Genomic DNA, 21,033 nt, shown 5'->3' with positions numbered 1-21,033 from the left:
CGATGATGTGGATGGAACTAGAGAGTATTATGCTTAGCGAAATAAGTCAATCAGAGAAAGACAATTATCATATGAGCTCCCTGATATGAGGAAGTTGAAATGCAACGTGGGGGGCTTGGGGGGCAGGAAAAGAATAAATGAAGCAAGATAGGATCTGGAAGGAGACAAACCATAAGAGACTCTTAATCTCACAAAACAAACTGAGGGTTGCTGGGGGGGAGGAGGGAAGGGAGAGGGTGGTGGGGTTATAGACACTGGGGAAGGTGTACGGTATGGTTAAGTGCTGTGAAGTGTGTAAACCTGGTGGTGATTCACAGACCTGTATCCCTGGGGCTAATAATACATTATATGTTAATAAAAAAAATTAAAACAAATTTAAAAAGATGGTATCTTTCCATTTATTGACTTGATCTTCAATGTCCTACAGTAATTTTATAAAAATTTTACACAGCTTTTTTAATAATCCAAATATGTTTTTTTCTATTATAAATGGTATTTTTTTGTTTGTTGCTATTGTTCAGAAAAATCAACTTTAGTATAATCAACGTAATCCAGCGATACTGCTAACCTTAAGTCTAATTAATTACATTGTTAAAAGATTTAAACTCTTTCAACCTTAACCAACAGGCAGCTGAAATAGTCTCCAAATAGCTCTGCAATGAAGAAAATTATTAGACCTATGTCCCCATCCTGAGACTTTCTCAGCATCATCAGGGATGAAGAATTACTCTTTCTGAATTACTCTTTTACATGGTGGTTAAAAAGATAACAGGAAAAGCACATCTGGCACAAAATAAGGACTTCTATCTTATTTCCATCAATCTCTCACACCCCAATCCCTAAAAATTACAAGGTTTACTAACACAGAAAATGGAATAAATTTTCCTGAACATACTCTATTTTCATCTCATCTGAACACATAAAAATTGCCCAACTGTATCTCACCTGTTCAACCAACAAAGTAACCAAATTCAGAATTTAATGCCTATTCTTAAAAGACAAAGGAACTAACTTCTGTTGAGTATAGTCCACTTTTGTGTCAGTTACCCTAGTCACATACATGATCTTATAGAATACTTCAAATTAGGGGTATTTTTCTCATTTCACAGCTAAAGAATCTAAGACTCAGATTAAAGACTCGCCCGAGGTTAAACAGCTACAAACAGAACTACTATTTTACTATCCATGTGTCAGGCTCCAAAAGCGTAGGTTATTCACATTCACACATGGTCTTCTAGCAATAACCAAGGCAAGTTAATTACCTCTGAATTCCAGCTCCCCTCCACCTACTAATCAGAAAAAAGCTAAAGGAATAAAGAAACTAGGTCAGTTATCCAGAGCTCCTCAAAAGAACATTTAATTTTGTTTATGGTAACAAAACAACGATAACAAAAAACAAAAATCCAAAGACAAATTAAGACTTACGGCTGTTTGAAAGTCTGTGTTTGGGCAGCTGTGGTCTTCACGTGGGAAACATTAATTTCCTCAGAGAGCTCTTCTACAGTCTCAATGTCCACCTGTTCCTCATCATCCTCAATGTATTCTATACAGTTATTCTGAAATAAAGCAATCCAACAGTAAATAAAGTATTGGGAAACAAACATACCTAAACCTTCTTACCAAATACTCCCTTTATAAAACCAACCAGGGCCAAACATTGATTTTAAACCATGAATACTAATGTTACCAAACTTGTTTTTCATTAAGAAGGAATGAGTTAGAAGATAACATATGGTTAGAGCTAACAACCAAGCACTACATTAAAAATCATACATACTGAACAGACATCACTAGAGTCCCCAGAGGGCTATATATGTTTCAGTGTTATTTCTAGTGGACAAAATTCAGGTACAAATATATTAAAGCTTCATAAATCTTAAGATTAAATAGCAGCAAAGTAAAATTTTGTGACTGGTAGAGGGAAAGGAGAAAAATTCAGGTTCTACTTCACGAGTGCTTCATGGCTAACCCCTTATCACATACCCACAAAAATACACTCAAGGCAGATATGAAAACAGAATATAGCCCAGAGTCAGTCTTCTAAGCCTCTTAATCACACACAAGGAGAGCTTCTGAGGAATTTCAGATACCAAAAAAGCCCAAACTTACTGTACAGTTAAAAAAAAAAACAAAGTTGGGCTGCCCAGGTGGGCTCAGTCGATTTAACAACCAACTCTCGATTTCAGCTTAAGTCATGATCTCAGAGGTGTGAGATCGAGCCCCACACTGGGCTCCACGCTCAGCTCGGGAGTCTGCTGGTCCCTCTCCCTCTGCTCCTCCTCCACTCATGCACGTGCATGTGCATGCACATTCTAACACATAAAATTTTTTTAAAAAGTCAATCAGTGAGCATTTATTGAGCACCTGTCATGGAAACTCACTGTATTATTTTATGTTAACACCAGATTATAGAAATTATGGAATATGTAGATATACTTAAGTCCACCTTTAAAAGTGGTGTTTACTATGCCAGAAACTAAACTGGAAATATGTTATCTGTTTATAACAGTACTATACCTGAGAGGCACAACTTAAATGAAGCATCCCAATCACCTTATTAATTCTGTTTAAACTTGATGGAAAAATTACTTACCCCCATGAATTATAGGTTCCATAAGGCTGACAGACACTAAATGCAAGCCATCAATTATGGTCCCCAATTCAAACAATGTCTATTAAATTTAAACAATGTGAACAATATATATTAACTCTAGGAAGCTAAATCAACAGAGTGACAGAATCTAACTAGTAGACAGAATCTAAAGAGTCTGAATTATAATGTAGGTAGATGCTTTATGGTGTTTAAACTGAAGAATGTCTGCCTACAGCATGGCTTTAACTGAAGGCTTTATAAATAATATCCAATAAACTTCACAATGGAAGATTAAATTAAAGAGGCTACTCACTACTTTCCTTAACTATTCCAGTATAATGCTAATCACATGCACAAAAATATTCTATGTGTCAGACAGGTACAGAAATACAGTACAGAATTTAGATTTGACAGACCATTTATTATAATGCCTGTACTTTTAAAAAGGTTTCTGTACCTTGTATGTCAGATTCCCTATTAGGAAACCCAATCCCTTGATTATGACACTTAAGCTTCTGTTAAGTCGGTTCTACTGAGAGCAACAGTTTTCACTGGTTTTAAGGTTGGACTGTCTTTGGTCTGATGCTTATCCAGGCTGACTTACAATGGGAGATTCCACAAAAAGCACAAGAAGTTCTGCAATCTAACTCTTAAACTCAATGAATTCAGATTCTTCAGCTACCCATAGGTTATCTGTCCTCAAAAAGGATGAGGCTACAAATAGAATAAGGCAAATGTATATAGAATCCTCTAATAGTAGAGCTAGATCCTCGTTTTACAAATGAGACAACCGAGGTAAAGAAATAACCAACACAGGAACATTAGAATACTTAAACATTTTTGAGTTTTAAAATACTAATCTTCCTGTTATATTTTATCTGCATAAGGCAGTTAGGCATTAACAGAGAAGGACCAGGTAACACAGAGACTGAATCTCATGAAGTGAGATTCTGAAACAACCAACTGCATGATGATCACCTCAGAGGGCCATATTATCTGCTCCTAGTGAGAGGGACATGATTTAGATTTAAGGGCATCCTACAGGCAGCTGGCTACAATCTCCTTATGTTTTACATCAAACCCCACTGTCAGGCGTCAGCATAAGAGAGCCTGCCATCTGTTTTCGTAAATACAAGTTTTACTGGAGCACAGCCACACTCTTTCACTTACTATTGTTTATGGCTGCTTTCATGCTGTAACAGCAACCAGTTGCCAACAACAAGCCATCCAGCCTACAAAGTCTAAAATGTTAACAATCCAGCCCTTTACAGAAAAAGTCTGTCCAACTCCTGCCCTATATGCTTCTCACTTAGATAGGGTTAAAACCTTAAGCAGAAGTCTAGAAAAACAGCTTCAGAAAAAATGGTTGTGAAAATTATAAAAGTCATATTACAAAGGAAGATGACCAAAGTTTAGAACATAAACTCTAGAAATCATCAAAAGCAAAAAGAAAGCACCAAAATAAAAAAAAAAGCAACTTAGGGCAGGGTGATAATAAAATATTAAATGGTATTTTCCATTTTTCTCCAAAAAAGAGAAACCTTTCTCTAAATGTAAGCAGTAGTTCTCCTCTGGTGGTAAGGCCACCCTTCCCTGTTCTTTATGTAGCTACCAGACAGGCTATAATCGCTTCACACAGAAAATGTCAAAAACAAAACAAAAAAACCAAAACTAACAAAAAACCTGAGAAAAATAGGAGCAGGAGTTTCAGGAATTCTTTTTTTTTTTTTTAACCTAACTTGAAAGCACTCTCAAGCATCTATCCCCCAAAGGCATAAGCCAGCCTTTCCATAATAGCAGGTCCGTCTCAAAGAACAATATAAGCTCAATAAATGTTACTTGACTGACATAGCCTAAAAACTACGAAGTCATTTAATCATGATCTAAACCTAGGAATCCAAATCAATGTATCAAGTCTTAGTGATCTTCTGGAAAAGCTACTGTCTCTAATAAATCATTTTAAATTCTTGAGGTTTCAGTCACAACAAAAATGGGCTCACCACCTTGTCTACATCATCAACCTCCTCACTCTGGTAGTCAGAAACAACATCCACAATCTCATCAATAGAATCATCGGTTTTCTCATTCTCATCTTCCTCATCCTCCTCTTCCAAATCCAAAACAGTCAAGTCAGCACTGCTTCGCCCACCCTTCTTCTCTTGCTTTGGTTGTATCTGTTCTCCTGACAGCAGTAAGTGACCTTGAAAATGTCCTTCCCCTCTGCTCCCTTTTGTGGCTCTCCGCGGAACACTGGAGAAGGCTGTAGGACTAGAAATCCTACTCCAAGAATCACATTCAGTTTTTAAAACTCTGACATTTTCAGTAGTTTCACTTTTTCCAAGTAGATCAGAGATGCCTTGTTCTTGCTGAAACACATCAGAATTTTCCTGACAGGTCTTTATTTCTTTAATTAACTGCTCATCTGCCTCTTTCTTGCATTCTTGTGAAGTTCCAACACATTTCTGGGTCAGAGGGCCCTTCAGGTGTTTTCTCCATCTCTCCCTAATACTGTCCTTCTCCAGAGAGTCTCCACATCCCTTCTCCTTGGCCTCTGGCTGTGGAATAGATTGTTGCTCCACAACTTTGCTCCCTGATAATTCGAGTTTACTTTCTTCCTTAGAGAAGACTGGAAATTCATTTGATTTTTCCTCTGGATTTTCTAATCCTTTCTGCTGTTCCACTTTCACATCACCAAGCTTTTTAAGCTGTATACTACTTACACTTTGGACTGTCACATTGCTGGCTTTTTTGGAAATGGTCTTAACTTCTAGAACAGTCAGTTTTTCTTTGGAATTATTATGATTTCTAATCCCATACTCTTCATCAACATCTTTATAGTCTTCACCTGTGTGTGACCCAGTGATACAGGAGTGCTGAGAAGGTTTAACAATTATAGGACTCTCTTCTGTAAGGGATTCTTCATCTAAATGATCACCCCCATCTACCAAGGAATCATGCAGGATTTCTTCTGACGCAGCAGCCCCAGAGTTTTGCTTTATTACATTAGCCCCAGAATCTATAGCTTCTCCTTCTGACTGCAGGGCCTTCTTAGTATCCTGCTCTCTTTTTAAAAAGCTTGTTCCATCTTTCTGGTCTGCACTCTGAGACTCTCTTTTCATCTGAAGAGAAGCGACATGTTGAAGAATAGAACTGGGAACAGGCTTTTGTCCAGGGAGCTGCAACAAAGCAAAACTACCAGACTGGAGAGGAATAAGACTGGCTGTACCAACAGGCTGCCCTCCTGAACTATAGGTTATTTTGGTCTCAGAGCCTGTTTTACTTGCAAAGCTTTGTGGTTCAGGAGGGGAAATCCTCAGGGTCAATGTACCAGACTGAGACACAAAACTAGGTCCAGAAGAAAGCAATGATGGTGCCTGAGTGATAACATTCACTGCTGGAGAAGACCCAACAGCCTGAATTACAGGATTCATAACAGAAAAAGCAGAGGACGAAGCAGAAGATGGTGGAGTCTCTGAAGGTTTGGAAGGAGTGGGTAACCGGATTCCCATCACAGAGCCTGATAAGAAAAAAAAAAAATTTTTTTTTTTTTAATTATCACTGCCTGTATAAAGACTTTCAAGGCATGCTTTTCTTTTTGGCAGGTTAACTCTAATAAGAGATTAAGAAATCCTGGTGTATTAACATCCCATACGGCCAAATGATTCAACAAAAGAAAAACTCATCAGAAAGATCTCCAGTTTTATACCTGGGTTCCGAAACATAACAGGCTGTAAGTTGGGCTGGGTATTAGAGCCTCGAAGCTGATGCAAGGGGAGGAGCTGAACAATCTGCCCGTTAGGATGCCTGAACAGATTCATCCCACTTGGGCTCCTAACAGGCTGCAAGACCATCCGATGCCCCTGAAGCTGTGTGTTTGGAACAGGTCTAAGAGTAGGAGAACCTTGCTGCACTGGAATCAGCAACAATCGAGGTCCAGTACGTTTCACTGGGTTAGAAGAGACCTGAGGAGTAGCCACTGGAATCTGAGGGGCATTTTCTGAAAAACAGAAAACGGAAACATAGTATCAGTTCACTTTAATGCATACAGAAAAAACTATTAGGACATAAGATCTGACCACACTATAAATAATTTCTAATTTGAATTGTACAGTTGGTGAAATCCTGTACCTCTATCATACGTTACTTAATAGTCCTATGGCGGAGAACAATTTATCTTAAAACCCAATTATCAAGACATTGTAGGACCTTATGCTCAGAATGGTTAAAAAAAAAAAAAGAAAGGAAAAAAGCATCAGTTGTCAAGAGGTGCATTTAAAGAGATAATGCCTCTGCCTAATGAAAAACATGGCAGGCCTCTAAATCTCGATTCTCATTAAAGTTAAACAGATCATTCATGATAAAATGCTCTTCTTCAACTTTATAATTCAGGTCATTAACAATAAAATTACGACTTCATTTCATAGGTCACACTCAAGTAAGATAAAGTCAAGGACTAAAAATCACGAGGCTTAAAAAATTCCTTGGCTTTTAAAATACACTGACAAATAACCAAAGCGTAAAGATATGTGGAAATTATTTTTCAGAAGAAAAAAAAATACATACCCCCAAAAAATGGAATGAAATTAAGAGACATCAAAGAAGCAGGGAAATAAAGCCTGGTTAGGAAGAGGCAAAAGATAGTTTTAAAACAAACAGAAAAAGCAAAAATTTAATGCAAAAGATGTGAATTTTAAAAAATTTCAAATCATTAATAGTACCTAAAGTCCCACTTCAATGTTTGGAAGAGATATTTAGAAATACTGAAGACAGAAAAATAATAATACGAACAATCTACAGACAGATTTTTGGTCATGGGGATGAAAAGACAGGAGTGACGGTGATGCTGGGCAGAAATGAAACTAATCTAACATTACTATTCAAATTAGTGAACTTATTTAACAATACTAATAAATATTTTCATTAGTTTGTCGCTAAATAAAAAAAATCAACAAACCAAACGAATCAGTTTAACATGTGACACTATCAGATAAGTACTCTACCCACAAAATATATCCAACTTCTAAAAGGAAATTATGCTCCTAACATTTACATGACAAATTATATGTAAGATCCAGAACTACTCTTGAAAGTGAAATAAAACACAAAGACCAAACTGTTGGGGGAAGGTGCAACTTAAATTAAAAACATCCACCTTACACGAATTAAGAAACATGTTAAAGCATTCTTAATTTCCTGAACATTTCTAACATTTTAGAGAGTGGTTCAAACCCAAAGCACTCTTAATTCAGAGAACGAAAGCAACCTTTAACAGACACAAAATATGCAAGTATTTATTCACATGCAGGTGAGGGCTAAGAATGGAAAAGAAAAATAAGTTAAATGAAAAAGTCACAGACGTCTGTCTAAGTACCCAAGTTGGGAATCCTCTTTACGAACTTAAAACGAAATTACACACACTTAGAAGTTACCAGAGTCAGCTCCATTTTAAAAAGAGCAGTTAATAAAATCTGTTAACATTAATATTTCCTCAAGTGGTATTACAGAAGATATTTTTAGATGGTATATGGATATAGTATATCACCATATCATGCTGTCAGAAAGTAATTTCTTTTTCAATTTTAATCTTCTGATTATATACAGAAGAAAATACTAGTCTTTGATATTACATCAGCATTTTCTAGGTTTCTTCATTAACAGAGTGCAAGCTACATATTAACATGGTAGCTAGCTACAATGTATTTCTTTTTATTATTGTTTCTAATGTATTTATTTATGGAGTAAACCTCTGTTAGGACAAGTAATGTTGGTTTCCAATTACAGTAAAATAGCTCCTTCTAAAAATACATTTAAGCAAACAAAGCAGTTTATTTAAATAAGAATATTAAGTCAATAATAGTACAAATGAGAATCAGAGCAACATAACCTGAATGTATATTCCAAGTGACTGAAATCTGAGAAACAGCAAACCACAAAAAGCTAAACAAACTATAGTTTCATGACAGAAGTAAGGAAAAGGGTTGGAATCCGTATTGTTTAGAAAAATCTCAAGTTAAAATATGACAAGATATAAACCTTGAGATCCAATAGGAAATCAAAATGGCTTTATCAACAACAATCTCAGTTCTGAAACTGCATATTAAACTAATCATTTTTAATCTTTATATATGGGGAGAAGCAGAAGATAACAAATTTAATCCATGTTTCATTTATCCTTTGGAAAGACCTTCAACTTTAAACTAACTCCCAAATCACTTCATTCCTAAAACACTGATAGAGATTTGGACTTTGTCACCAAATGCAAAAATACTTAGTAGGAAAAATATGAATAACCAAAGAATTATTGTTGCCTACTTATTTCCCCTTAAGTCCTATGAAGTCTCTCACTCTTACATAGTAATTCTGAGAACATTAAGAGAACCATTTATTTTAGCTGGTTGAATTAGGATATAAAAAATTAGCCAAGTGTAGGATATTCCTATTTTATATTCACTTAACATAAGCCTACAAAAAAACTTTAACTGAAAAGTTGATAAACATACAGATTCCTAAACAAAGATATATGCCTCCTTATTTCTATCTCAGTCAGTTCATACAAAATAATAAATAGAAGGATAATGTCGGTAGTATATAGGAATTGGTCGGATTCACAAAAATGATTTTTACTAGGTAAAAGGACTTAGGGTCTTAATCTTCAGTAAGGAGAGAAAAGCCCTTAGCCTGGCTGTAGCATGGCAAAAGCCCTCTGTTCTCTTTTTTAATTAAAAGGAAGCACACACAGGGACTCCTGGGTGGCTCAGTCAGTTAAGCATCTGCATTCGGCTCAGGTCATTATCCCATAATCCTAGGTTCTGGGATGGAGACCCATACCAGGCTTCCTGCTCAGCAGGGAGCCTGCTTCTCCCTCTGCCTGTGGCTCCCCTCTGCTTGTGTGCATGCGCATGTGTGCACATGTTCTCTCTCTGGAAAATGAATAAATAAAATCTTTTAAAAAATAAAAATAAAAAGAAGCACACACAGTCCCCACCCCCACCCCCCAGAAAGGAATACCTACATTTGGGTTCCCTCCCTCCTCAGAGACGTACAGACCTAGCTCTCAGCACACAGAAGTACACTTCGTGCTGTGCCCATCTTGATGGCAGCTCTACTGGCTCAGAACTCCACTCCTACATACATTATTTCCGATTCAGCCAGTATTTCCATTACAATTTTTTTGAGTATTTTTAATCTCCTCAGAAAATCTCCAGCTCCACACTAAACCATCTGTCAAGGCTGTTCAATTTATCTCTAAAGTACCAGTTATGGTTTTTATCAGTGCTCTGGTTACAAAGTTGCAGAGATTTTTAGTGATTTGTCCTAACCCTTTATTAACCATGAGGTCTATTATTTTCAGTGTTTAGTTTTGCAGAAGGTCAAGGTTTTCAGGAATCCATGTATCATGTTACAGCAGAAACACCTACACTGTTACCCTGATATAGCCGTAATCCTAACAAAACGGTAAGTGATATAAACAGTTGTATGGTAGGTAAACCAGCTAGTAACATCTAGGCCTTACCTGGTCTCTGGCTCACTGGTGGACTCCCATCAATTCCCGAGAGTATAATGGGAACAGAGCCCAGAGATGAAGTTGGTGTGGTCACCATGGAGGAAGATGCAGCTGTGGTCACCACGACTATGGAGGTGGAGGCAGTGGAAGCAACAGGAAGAGTTATAGTTGGAGGAGATGCTACCAAAGACTTAGGAAAAGCAACTGAAGCCACAGTCGTTTTGATAAGGTTCACAGTGGCTGTAGACTGGGAAGGTGTTACAGGGGTGCTGGTATTAGTTTCAGAAACCTCAACAACCCCTGCAGTGGTGGCACCAGAAGAATAAGTAGTTTCTTTAGTTCCCACGTCAGAAATAGCAGTCATAGGTGTCACAGCAGTAACATTCTCTAAAAACACTTGAGGGGTGGTAGTAGTGACAGCAGCAGTCACAGGGCTGCACACCTGAACTGGCTCAGAAGAAACCACAGGTGTGACGACCATTACTGGAGAAGGTCTGATACTGAACTTCTGTGGCCCTGTTAGGGGTTGGGGTGTGCTAACTCCAGGTATCTTCTGCTGCAGGGCTCCAACTTTACTCATCACAAACTGTGTGAACACACCACCAGGAGAGGGTCGAGCCGCTGCAAATAAAAATTTGCAGGTCAAATATCTTCAGTTCTCATATTTTATCCTCTTAGTGATTGTGTTTATCAACATTTATTGTGCACCACTGGGTCAATTTCTTACAGGTACTACCTACCGGCATGATATGTGCCAATTTCCACCCACAGAAATCACACACTTCTCTCAACCCAAACCAAACCTTTATAATACTATGAAAGGGATTAAAACTGGGTGTTCCTACTAAGATTCTTTCGACTGTGCAATATACCCAAATTGCCAGGACACTAAAAAGGCAATATAGCAGCACACAACTTCATCATCTAAAACAGTGAGGAACATCGTAAGGAGATTTTTCTTCCCCTAACTCTAATTTTAAAACTTGTTTCACCACTTCCTCCTGTCCCAGCACCTCCACGTCTTTGTAACTGCTATCCTCTTATGAGACAGTTAAGTTTTACATATTTCCGAAGTGTATAAAGACACTTTTCAAAAGAGAGCAGGATAGGACTTAAAATCACCAGTTAGAGCTACTTTAAAAATAGTAAAATGGGGTCTTTTTAAGGCATACAATGCTTGTCCTCCATCTTCATATAACTCCAGCATTCAGCCGGATTATTTCAATTTCCCATTACAGGAATAAGAATACAGCAATGGACACTTATAGTCCTAAACAGATCTGAACAACAAAAAGAATTATTCAATAAACTGACTACATATACTCGCAATGCTGTAAGACAAAATGCTTTCAGAAAGTAGTTTATTACAGACTCCGGCATTGAAATATTAAACAAATGAGGTTTTCACAGAACAGGATGAATAGAATAAAGCAACACTTCCAACTTATGTTTTTCAAGAGCTTTTTATTCTAAGCCTATACTACACAAACTCAACCCCCTTGGATTTGCTAGCTCCTTGGTTTCATAAGTTCAAGGAACATATATATGACTGGTTACAAAAATACCAGGGCCCATAAAAGAAATATTAAAGTAGGTAAAGTATTTAAGAGTAAGTCTTCCTTTTTTAAAAATAAAATAAAAAATCTAAGTCTTTTCTGTATTAATAAAACCAGTCTAAAAGTCTAGAAATAACTATTAACTAGAGTTCATCTACTATCATAGGTGGTCAGGAAGAATTACCAAAAACAGACAAGATCAGGCAAGACAGACATCAAGAATAAGAACAATGCCAATTATATATTTCTCTAATTTTCACGACCTCTATACTTGTATCCACTGGCCAAGCACCAAGGCACAGGCCTTTCTAAAATATATATATATATACAGTCCAACTTACCAATCGGTCTTTTTGCCGGGACAAATGCCTTCAGATTCTTCCCAGGGTGATTTGTTGTAGCGCCAGAGGAGGATGCCGTTTTGCAATTGGATGTTGAAGGCAACAGGGTACGTGGTTTCCTGGATGCAGCCACCTTGGCATTGGATGCTACCTTGGAGATGACAGTACTGAGGGTTGAGAGGTCCAGGACTGAGGGTCGCAACCTGCCTGTGATATAAGCAGCTAGCCTATTGGCTGGATGCAATGCCCCCATCTGTCCCAATAGCAACTTAGCCTGCGGGTAACTCTTACCATTAACCTGAAACAAGTGGCAAAGAGAAATTCTGTAAAGATAAAATTCTCTTGCTAACTTATCTCCCTTGACAGGGGTTTCATTTTTACAAGGTTTTAAAAGTCTATTCTTCAGATTTAAAGGGAAAAAGAAATGAACTTTTTCCATTTGATACATAATCTGAGTATTAGAAGGTGGGGAAAAAAAAAAGCTGCCATCTCATATTCTGAACTAATCTCATCTTCATTTTGGTAGTTTGGAAACAGACTACTTAGTTCATCAATATCTGCTCCTAGATATGTGAGAGGCACAGTCAAATCTAAGGAATCATCCAACAGTTTTACTTAAGCAATTCTGGTTAAACTATTAACAATCACCACCAAAAAATGAATAGCTGTGTTCCCCAGAATCTCTCTGACAAGACCAAGGAGGCACAGTGAAGCCCTCTCAAGGGTCCCTTCAAGCATCCTTCATATTTGAAAAATATATGGTGAATCTACTTTTAAGTTTTAAGAAAGCCATTGTTATAATATCCTAAGCCAAAAGGTCCCCTTCAGTCTTTAAAACCCTCAACTTTGAAGATTCTGTTACGTCTTGGACAAAACTTGAGCTCAAGAAAAGAGCTAGAAGAAACTCAATTATAACTTTAGAAACAATCACTGGCCACCAGAACAAGTAATCAATAAATGAGGTAAAGATTTTTCTCTACTGCCTGAGCTAACACACTGTCCATCTGAGACTGCACAATTGTTTTTTTAAAAAGAAAAGGAAAAAAAAAACCTTCTCTAATTTCTTACCCATGTTCTCAAAGTCCTATTCCTGGGTTACTAGAGAAGACATCCTTTTCTGTTCCTCCTTTCCATCACTGAAAAGGGGGAGAGGGTGAAGTGTGGTGGAGAAACCCCTACTCTCTAAAGTAATAGGAAACTGGTAAAGAGAAGAGCTACAGCAAGCCAACCTCTCCTCAAAGACAAAAATTACTCTTTACTACTTAAATGAAACCACAATTATTCCCAGATAGATCAGAAATATCTCTGCCTTGAGTTTGATATAAAGAATGTGATCTTTCCAACCTAAAGGAAAGTTTACTGTAGTTTTTCAGGGTCTCTGGAGGTCTAAGATACCTCATCTTCTCCTTTGGGACTTGCTGTGAAGACTATTCAACAGCTTCCCTAAAGCCTACATTACAGTGGCTTGACTACTTAGGCAAATTTGTATTTTACGGTGGCTTTCTGAGTCCGAGACAGGAGAGAACACAAATTTCTATACCTGTATTGGGGGGGGGGTCCCCAAGTCTCACTAGAAATGAGCTCAAGTCTCTGTTCTCAAAGTATCAAAACAATAAATGAAATAAGAAAACACTGTTCCCCTCAAGAAATACCAAAAGAACCAGTTACATAGCACCATCAAGAATAAAAGTTTTTAATTAAGTAGATGAGTGAAAGAGTCGTATTAATGGAACAGCCCACAGCCCAGAGAAGTGGTCAAGCTAGTAAAGTCAAGTAACCTTGGCAAGCATGTCAGACACTTCCACCCATTTGCTACTCTGACATAAAAGTGCATTTAATATCACTGAGCAAGAGGAGAAAACCTTTTTACTAAAATTACATTTTACTTCAAAACTTCTCCTTCCAAAGGATTTTCTAGATGCCGGTGTAATTTTACTAATATTACCTGTCTAAATTACTAAACAACGAGGATTTATTTGTACTATGACAATCATCATATTAGCAAGAACCCTACTATGGACCAAATCAAGAAAAAAAATGCAATTTTTAGAAATTTTATACTTTTCAATAACACCTTGCAAAAATTTTCTCCAAGTTTCCAACCATACACTACTACCTTACAATCAATTTCACCTTGTTTTGTTTTGAAAGCTATTTATTAATAATAATAATCCCAAGAACTAGATGGAACTCCTTACTATAGTTGTCTAAGTATCAGCAGAGCCCAAGCAGTAAAATTTTGAGAGTCAGGAACTTTCTGAGAAGATAGAAATAAAATCATAAGCTAATATAGGGCTCCACAGTTCATTTATAAATGTGTCAAAAATTTACTCTAGGTATGCATTTATAAACTAGGCCTATTACAAAAAGAGATGTTTGTCACCCAGTTCCCAGGAAATGTGAAGATAAATGATATAAGGCCCACAAAGGGCTCTGAAAAATCAAGATGTTACCTAAGTAGAAAAAGGTGCTACATCCAGATTAAAGGCAATTCTCACCTGGATAAGCCCAGATGTGCTTGAACTGGGTTTACGTTTATAGGCCACAAGCTTCCCTGCAGGAGAAAGCCCTGCGTAAAAAGGCAGACCTTTGCCTCCATGTAATCTCTCCCTCACTGAATCCAGGGCATCTGTCTGCACAGGAGAGATATCATCCATTTTCCCAGGGGATAATGGACCATCAGGAGTCTCTGATCCAGATTTCTCAGCCATATCATCTTGGTCTTGGCATGATGGCATAGAGATTTTCACACGAGAAGAATAAACAGGAGGGTTCTTCTCACCCCGGCTCTTTCGCTGAGAAGCCAACTCAATGATGAAGTTGCCCACCTTAAGTGACTGTGGCATGTTGCTATTGATGTGCTGGGATAAGATGCTCAAAATCTTGTTCCGATCCTCCTCCCAGTTGCAGTCTGAGATGATTTCTATCAGTTTGGTGGGACCACCTGGTGACCTCTGATGCACATAGGAGGTAGAGGATTCCCCTTCATTGCAGGAAGACTTCCAGCTTTTCTCTGATAAGGAATTGAAAGGTATTTCTGCATCATAGCATTTTGTACTGAACTTTAAAAGATTTTATTTTCTCTGGGTTCTCAGAAAAGTGCCAATAGCACAGAAATTGAGCACTTGCCCAGTGTCTGAATCCCACGTACTTCCAGTGGTAATTTAACAACTCACAATTTGGGACTTTTCCATGAAAAAGGAATATTCCAGAGAATCATACTATAATAGGATATCCTGCTGCTTGGGGTCACTAATAAAAAAAGAGTCTCACTTTAAGACCGCTCCAAAAGCCATAACTATTATATAAGAAAGTGTTACACCTTGCAAACAAAGCATGACCTATAACCAAGGTTAAGACTTGATATAGTTTGGTGTTCTGCTATCCATACAGGAAAAGCAAAGACACCTGCAAGACGCTTTGTAACATGTGATAGCTAGATTCAATCCTAAAGAACAAGAGAAAGACTATTGTGGTTAAAAAGTGTATTCTACTTCTAGTTTCTACTGCAAATACTTCTGAATTACTTCTGTGACACTAGATATGACTGCTCCATTTCTACATTATGTGCAGATTATTTAGCTCACCAGGTATTTATATTCATAGCAACGTGTTAACTGGATGTCTGTTTCACTGATTTCTACAGCACAGTCTCCCAACCACTGTGCTAATTACAAGTATGTCAGGATATAGATGCACTCAGCCTTCAAGGTGGCTATGTTCTCAGACAGGTTCTCTTTACCCCAGCAGCCTCTCCCAAATACCTCAATATGCTATAAAAATAATACCACTTTTCATGTGTATCATGCCATTAAAAAGAGGGGGCACGCTTGGGTGGCTCAGTGAGTTTAGCATCCAACTCTTGATTTGGGCTCAGGTCATGATCTCGGGGTCCTGGGATCATGCCCCACATTGGGCTCCACGGTCAGCTGGGAGTCTGCTTAAGGACTCTCTCTCTCCCCCTGCCCCCCACTTGTACTGTTTCTAATAAATAAATCTTAAAAAAAAACAAAAGAGAGAGAATCATTAACCATATCCTAAGTGTCTCATGAAATAACGTGCCAGATAAACATGAATGAATTTTATTTTTTTTTTAGTAGGAGTGATAAACAGTCCAAATAATAGGAAAAGACTTCTCTATCATCTCCATTTTTAGAAGAAGCTAGAAAAGGGGTAGGTAAAAATGTTTTGGGTGTGTGTGTGTGCGCGCAGATTATTACCATATATATATATATACATATACAGATTATTACCATACATATAATTACTATAAAATGACTTAAGACTTAATTTTCAAACAGACCTTGCAATTTATCAGAATCATCCTCTAGGTCACAGGTGACTGGTTTCAATGGCTGCTGTTCAGAATCAGGCTCCTAAAGAAGGGTATAACACAAATACTTCAACACAAAATAATTACCAACAGAAACTAGGACATAGACATTGAATCTCTGAAAGAAGCCTGAAACAGCAGAAAGACTCAAGTGTCAACAGCTTCACATCTATATGCACAGCTGCATTACTATCATATTATATAAGCCTTGGCAAAAACAGCCTAGCTCTCTAATGTCCTTGACAGTAACTGAGTCACCAAGAAAAAAATTAACAGCACACTTTATATTTAGTTTATTCTAGTAAAGAAGGCAAAAAATTCGATGTTTAATAGAACAAGCTTCAGTTAATCTGAAAAATCACTAATGCAGATACGAATCCTAATAATCACAGAAAAATGATTTAATAAAACTCAGAAATGTTTAAGCTTTTAAAAATTACTTCAGCTTCAGAAATAGTACTTTAAATAACCTTAAGGGATTGTTCTCTAAAACAAGTATGCAGAGAAACAAACTGATACATCATCACATAACCTTTCTCTGCCCCTCAAGAATGACTCCAAATTTTTCTGATAGTGATGTAAATTCTAATACTAGCAACAGGGAAATGGAAGTTAAAAAGACAAATCAGGCAATAAGTAAATCACCTTTACACTACAGTTCTCGGGACTAGACTGACATGAGCCCTGCTGCTGAAATGATGGGGATGGGGATGGTGATGGTTGTCTCTGTTCCTCTTTCTTTCGTTCATATACTCGAACTCGGGCACAAGTCATCATACTCTCAAAGTACAAGTACACTGGATCCTTGTCCTCTTCCCGAATCTGTAAGTTTCATAAAACAAAACATTCAATACAGTGGGGTAAAAAACATGCTAGACTCCAAAAGGAAAAGAATGTTTAATCTTTATCTCTATTACAACATTTGAAATTTTTAAATGCAAATTTTAACGAGTAGAATCAAGATGTGCTAAATGTCGTGGGCAGTCAGAAAGGATCTGGTTTTCTACCAAGAAATCTCAGATCACATCAGAGCAGTGCTTCTCAAATAATCTGCAATGAGGATGCATTTCTGAATTACCAATCCAACACAGACTGATCCTTTTGTAAAATGTTTTTAGAAAAACAAAAGACATGTAAAATACAAGCCTAAGTATTTTAGTATTGAGTTTAATACACATAAAATTATTCTATCAAGTATCTGTAAAAGTTTCTAAATATTTACTCCCATTTTCTATATTTATTTCATCATATCCTAGTAACAAGTAGTTTTGGATCAGCACAAAGAACACATTGAACAGCACCACACTAAGACATCTTTAAGACTGAAATGGATTTAATCATCAGAAATGCTTAAGCTCTTAACAGAAAAAGCATCAGCTCTTTTACCTATCAATCTTCATAGTCATATATCAACTATTACTTAAATCTTTACTGTTACTGTATATAAAGAAGTCGGCTTTAAAAAGATGAGTTACTTCTTACAGCTTTTCCAAATGCTTTCCTACTAAAAATATGTATGCACTACATCTCAATTACTCAATATTCTACACTACAGGACTAAGAACAGGATCTTTAAAACACTTTTGAACACAACTTTATATGATCTTCCTGAATAGAGATCTGGCTATCCTTAAAAACAGTAGGAATTCTTAGTATATTCACTCCACTTTTAAAGACATTTAAAGTTCCAGCAATTAAGCTAATTAAAAATTGATGCTCACAGGTATATTACTTAAAAGCAGAATGATTCACAGAATACAAACCAAAAATCTCGTTGAAATCCATTATCTCTACAAATGACTTCTGTAACTTGCAGCAAAAGATGAAAATCTGGGCTTACCACAGGATTGGGTTTGGGAGTATATGCCCGTGCAGGTTTAATTCCAGTGAGCACTTTGCCCTTCACGGTAGCAGGTAAAACTTCTGGCTGAGGCAACAACAATGGCTTCATAGGCTCAATGACAGAAGGTGTTGGGATATAAACTGGCTCTGGATCTACTTCACCTTCTACTTTCACCCATAATGGGTAATGTCGAACAGGCTGTTCAGGCTCTGTTTCACATATAGCTTAACAAAAGAGACGGGTAAGATTTTAAGTGACTTTGGCAACAAAAGTTCAGAGGCATTTCCAAAACAAAATGTGTTCCCTCACAGAAAGCAGTAACTCATTAAAACGATCTAACAGATGCCCCCTAAAAAACCTTTAGTTGCCATCATATACCTTAATTTATTCATCTATTAACCAAATATTTGTTGAATACAAAGTTAATATAACAGTAATTTGCAGCTGTACTGAAAGACCCGGTTTGCTGATTGGCTTTGGGGACCCGCGCGCGTGGAGAGAGAGGCGGGAAGGGGGAACAAGCTGATTGGTTCTGAGGGCCCGCGCGCGGGAGGAGAGAGGCAGGGAGGGGGAACAAGAAGGGGGAAGGTAGGAATGCCATCATGGCGTCTTCTATTATTTCTATAAGCCAAGCAGTTACAGAAGGGCAAAAGAGCAATCAATAAGCAATTAATAACCTAATTTACGCCTAAAAGCCAGCGGTTCACAGAAAAGCAAACAAGCGGTTAGTTATCCTATCTATCTTCTAGGGGAGGGGTCTTTCAGTACTTTGTTTCCTACAGGATTTAAGAGACTAATACTTTTAAGAGGAAAAAAAATTTATTAGTGTAAAAGCTATTATTACTTTAATTTTGGTTTGTAACTTGAAATTGTTTTCTAGATAATTTGGAAAATTAGTATTTTTTTAAAGTTTTAGTTTATCTTTTTGAACAATGTATAAAGTTGTAAAACTGTGACATCAGCAACTGAAAAGGGTAGGGATGGAGGTGTAAAGGAGAATTTCTGCATGTTATTGAAGTTAAATTACATAAATTCGACCTAGTGTCTTACAAATTTAGAATATTAAATGTAATCCCATGGTAACCACAAAGAAAATAGTTACACAGTATACATTAAAGAAAACAAGGAAAGAATCGGAAAAATTCCCTACAAAATACCTACTAAACACAAAAAATAATAATGTAGGAAATAAGGGCCAAAAGGCTTCAAGGCATACACAACAAATACAAGATGAATAAGAAAAAGAAAGCACAATGACAGAAGTTCCTCCTATCAGTCATTATTTTAAACATAAATGCATTGAATTCTCCCATCAAAGACAGACTGGAAAAACTGATAAAAACACTTGATCTGGTCGCCAGGGTGACTCAGTGGGTTATGCCTCTGCCTTTGACTCAGGTCATGATCTTGGGGTCCTGCGATGAAGCCCCACAACAGGCTCTCTGCCCAGCAGGGAGCCTGCTTCCCACCCCCTGCCTGCTTCTTTGCCTACCTGTGACCTCTTTCCCTGTCAAATAAATAAATAAAACCATAAAAATAAAAAACAAAAAACCCCACACATGATCTAGTTATACCTTGTCCACACAAGACACAAGATCCAAAGACACAAACAAGTTGAAAGTGAAAGGCTAGGAAAAGATATTCCCTGAAAATGATAACCAAAAAAAAGAGTAGGAGTGGCTGCACTAATATCAAACAAAATAAATATTAAATTTTAAAAAGCTGGGGCGCCTAGGTGGCTCAGTCGGTTAAGCATCCAACTCTTATCTTGGTTTTGGTTTGGGTCATGATCTCAAGATCAGGCCCCACAATGGGCTGAAGAGTCAGCGATAAATATGTATGAGATTCTCTCCCACACTCTCTGCCCCTCCCCCTACTTGGGCGCTCTCACTCTCTCAAAATAAAATCTTAAAAAAAAAAAAAAAAGTTGCAAGAGACAAAAAAAGAACATTATGTATTAATAAAAGTTTCAATACATCCAGAACAAGTAACAATTATAAACATGAACATACCTAATGACAACCCATCAAAATATATGAAGCAAAAACTGAAAAGAATTAAAGGCACAAACACACAGTTCTGCAATAATACCTGGAGACTTCAAAACCCCACTCACAATAACGGATAGAAAATAAGTAGGGAAACAGAGGATTCAACACAATAAACCAACTAGATCTATTTATTTGACAGAGAGAGAGAGAGATCACAAGTAGGCAAAGAGGCAAGCAGAGAGAGAGGGAGGGGGGAAGCAGGCTCCCTGCTGAGCAAAGAGCCCCATGCAGGGCTCGATCCCAGGCCCCTGAGATCAGGACCTGAGCCAAAGGCAGAGGGTTAACCCACTGAGCCACCCAGGCGCGCCAAACTCTTCGATCTAAAAGGCATATACAGAACACCCTACCCAACAAGAGAACACACATTCTTCTCCAACTGCATATCTTCTGGGATAGATCACATGTTAGGTCACAAATTAAGTCTGAAGAGATTTAAAAAGATATCATGCAAATTACTTTCTCTGCCTAGGACAGGATGAAGTCAGAAATCAGTAACAAAAGAACACTGGATAAATCACAAAACTGTGGATATTAAACAACACACTTTTAAACAATCAATGGATTAAAGAAGAAATCAACAAAGGAAATCAGGAGATACTGAGAGACAAAGGAAAACAAAAATACAACACACCAAAACGACAGACAAAGCAGGAGTGGTTTTATAGGAAAAACATAGCAGCTCTAAATGACATTAAAAAAACAAGAAAGACCTCCCAAATTAACAACCTAGCTTTACAACTTAAAGTTTAAGGTCCTATTCAGCCAGAGCCTCCCCACCCCAGTTGAACAGCCATTCTGTTGTTTATACAGTA

At 37.4% G+C, this 21,033-nt stretch overlaps 1 protein-coding gene across 23 annotated transcripts in view; it reads right to left on the bottom strand.

Moving 5' to 3' along the window:
* MGA (MAX dimerization protein MGA) overlaps window positions 1-21,033 on the bottom strand; it is a 169,515-nt gene that overhangs the window by 13,567 nt on the left and 134,915 nt on the right. For 5 of the 23 annotated variants that reach the window (XM_004751158.3, XM_004751157.3, XM_013055439.2 and 2 more), the window contains exons 10-18: window positions 18,168-18,394; window positions 16,973-17,149; window positions 16,298-16,370; window positions 14,493-15,007; window positions 11,995-12,292; window positions 10,107-10,718; window positions 6,300-6,590; window positions 4,594-6,110; window positions 1,426-1,556 (exon numbers count right to left, since the gene is read on the bottom strand). In XM_004751158.3, the coding sequence (XP_004751215.1) occupies window positions 1,426-1,556; window positions 4,594-6,110; window positions 6,300-6,590; window positions 10,107-10,718; window positions 11,995-12,292; window positions 14,493-15,007; window positions 16,298-16,370; window positions 16,973-17,149; window positions 18,168-18,394 (3,841 nt within the window). Of the gene's footprint in view, window positions 1-1,425; window positions 1,557-4,593; window positions 6,111-6,299; window positions 6,591-10,106; window positions 10,719-11,994; window positions 12,293-14,492; window positions 15,008-16,297; window positions 16,371-16,972; window positions 17,150-18,167; window positions 18,395-21,033 lie in introns of those variants that run through there. The other 18 variants (XM_004751159.3, XM_004751164.3, XM_004751160.3 and 15 more) reach the window with 18 other exon arrangements.

This window comes from Mustela putorius, unplaced genomic scaffold (genome assembly GCF_011764305.1).
Source record: "Mustela putorius furo isolate JIRA1106 unplaced genomic scaffold, ASM1176430v1.1 tig00003898_pilon_pilon_pilon, whole genome shotgun sequence".
NCBI lineage: Eukaryota > Metazoa > Chordata > Mammalia > Carnivora > Mustelidae > Mustela > Mustela putorius.
The sequence above is the reverse complement of the archived record's forward strand: the minus strand, read 5'-3'. Positions and strand labels throughout refer to the sequence as shown.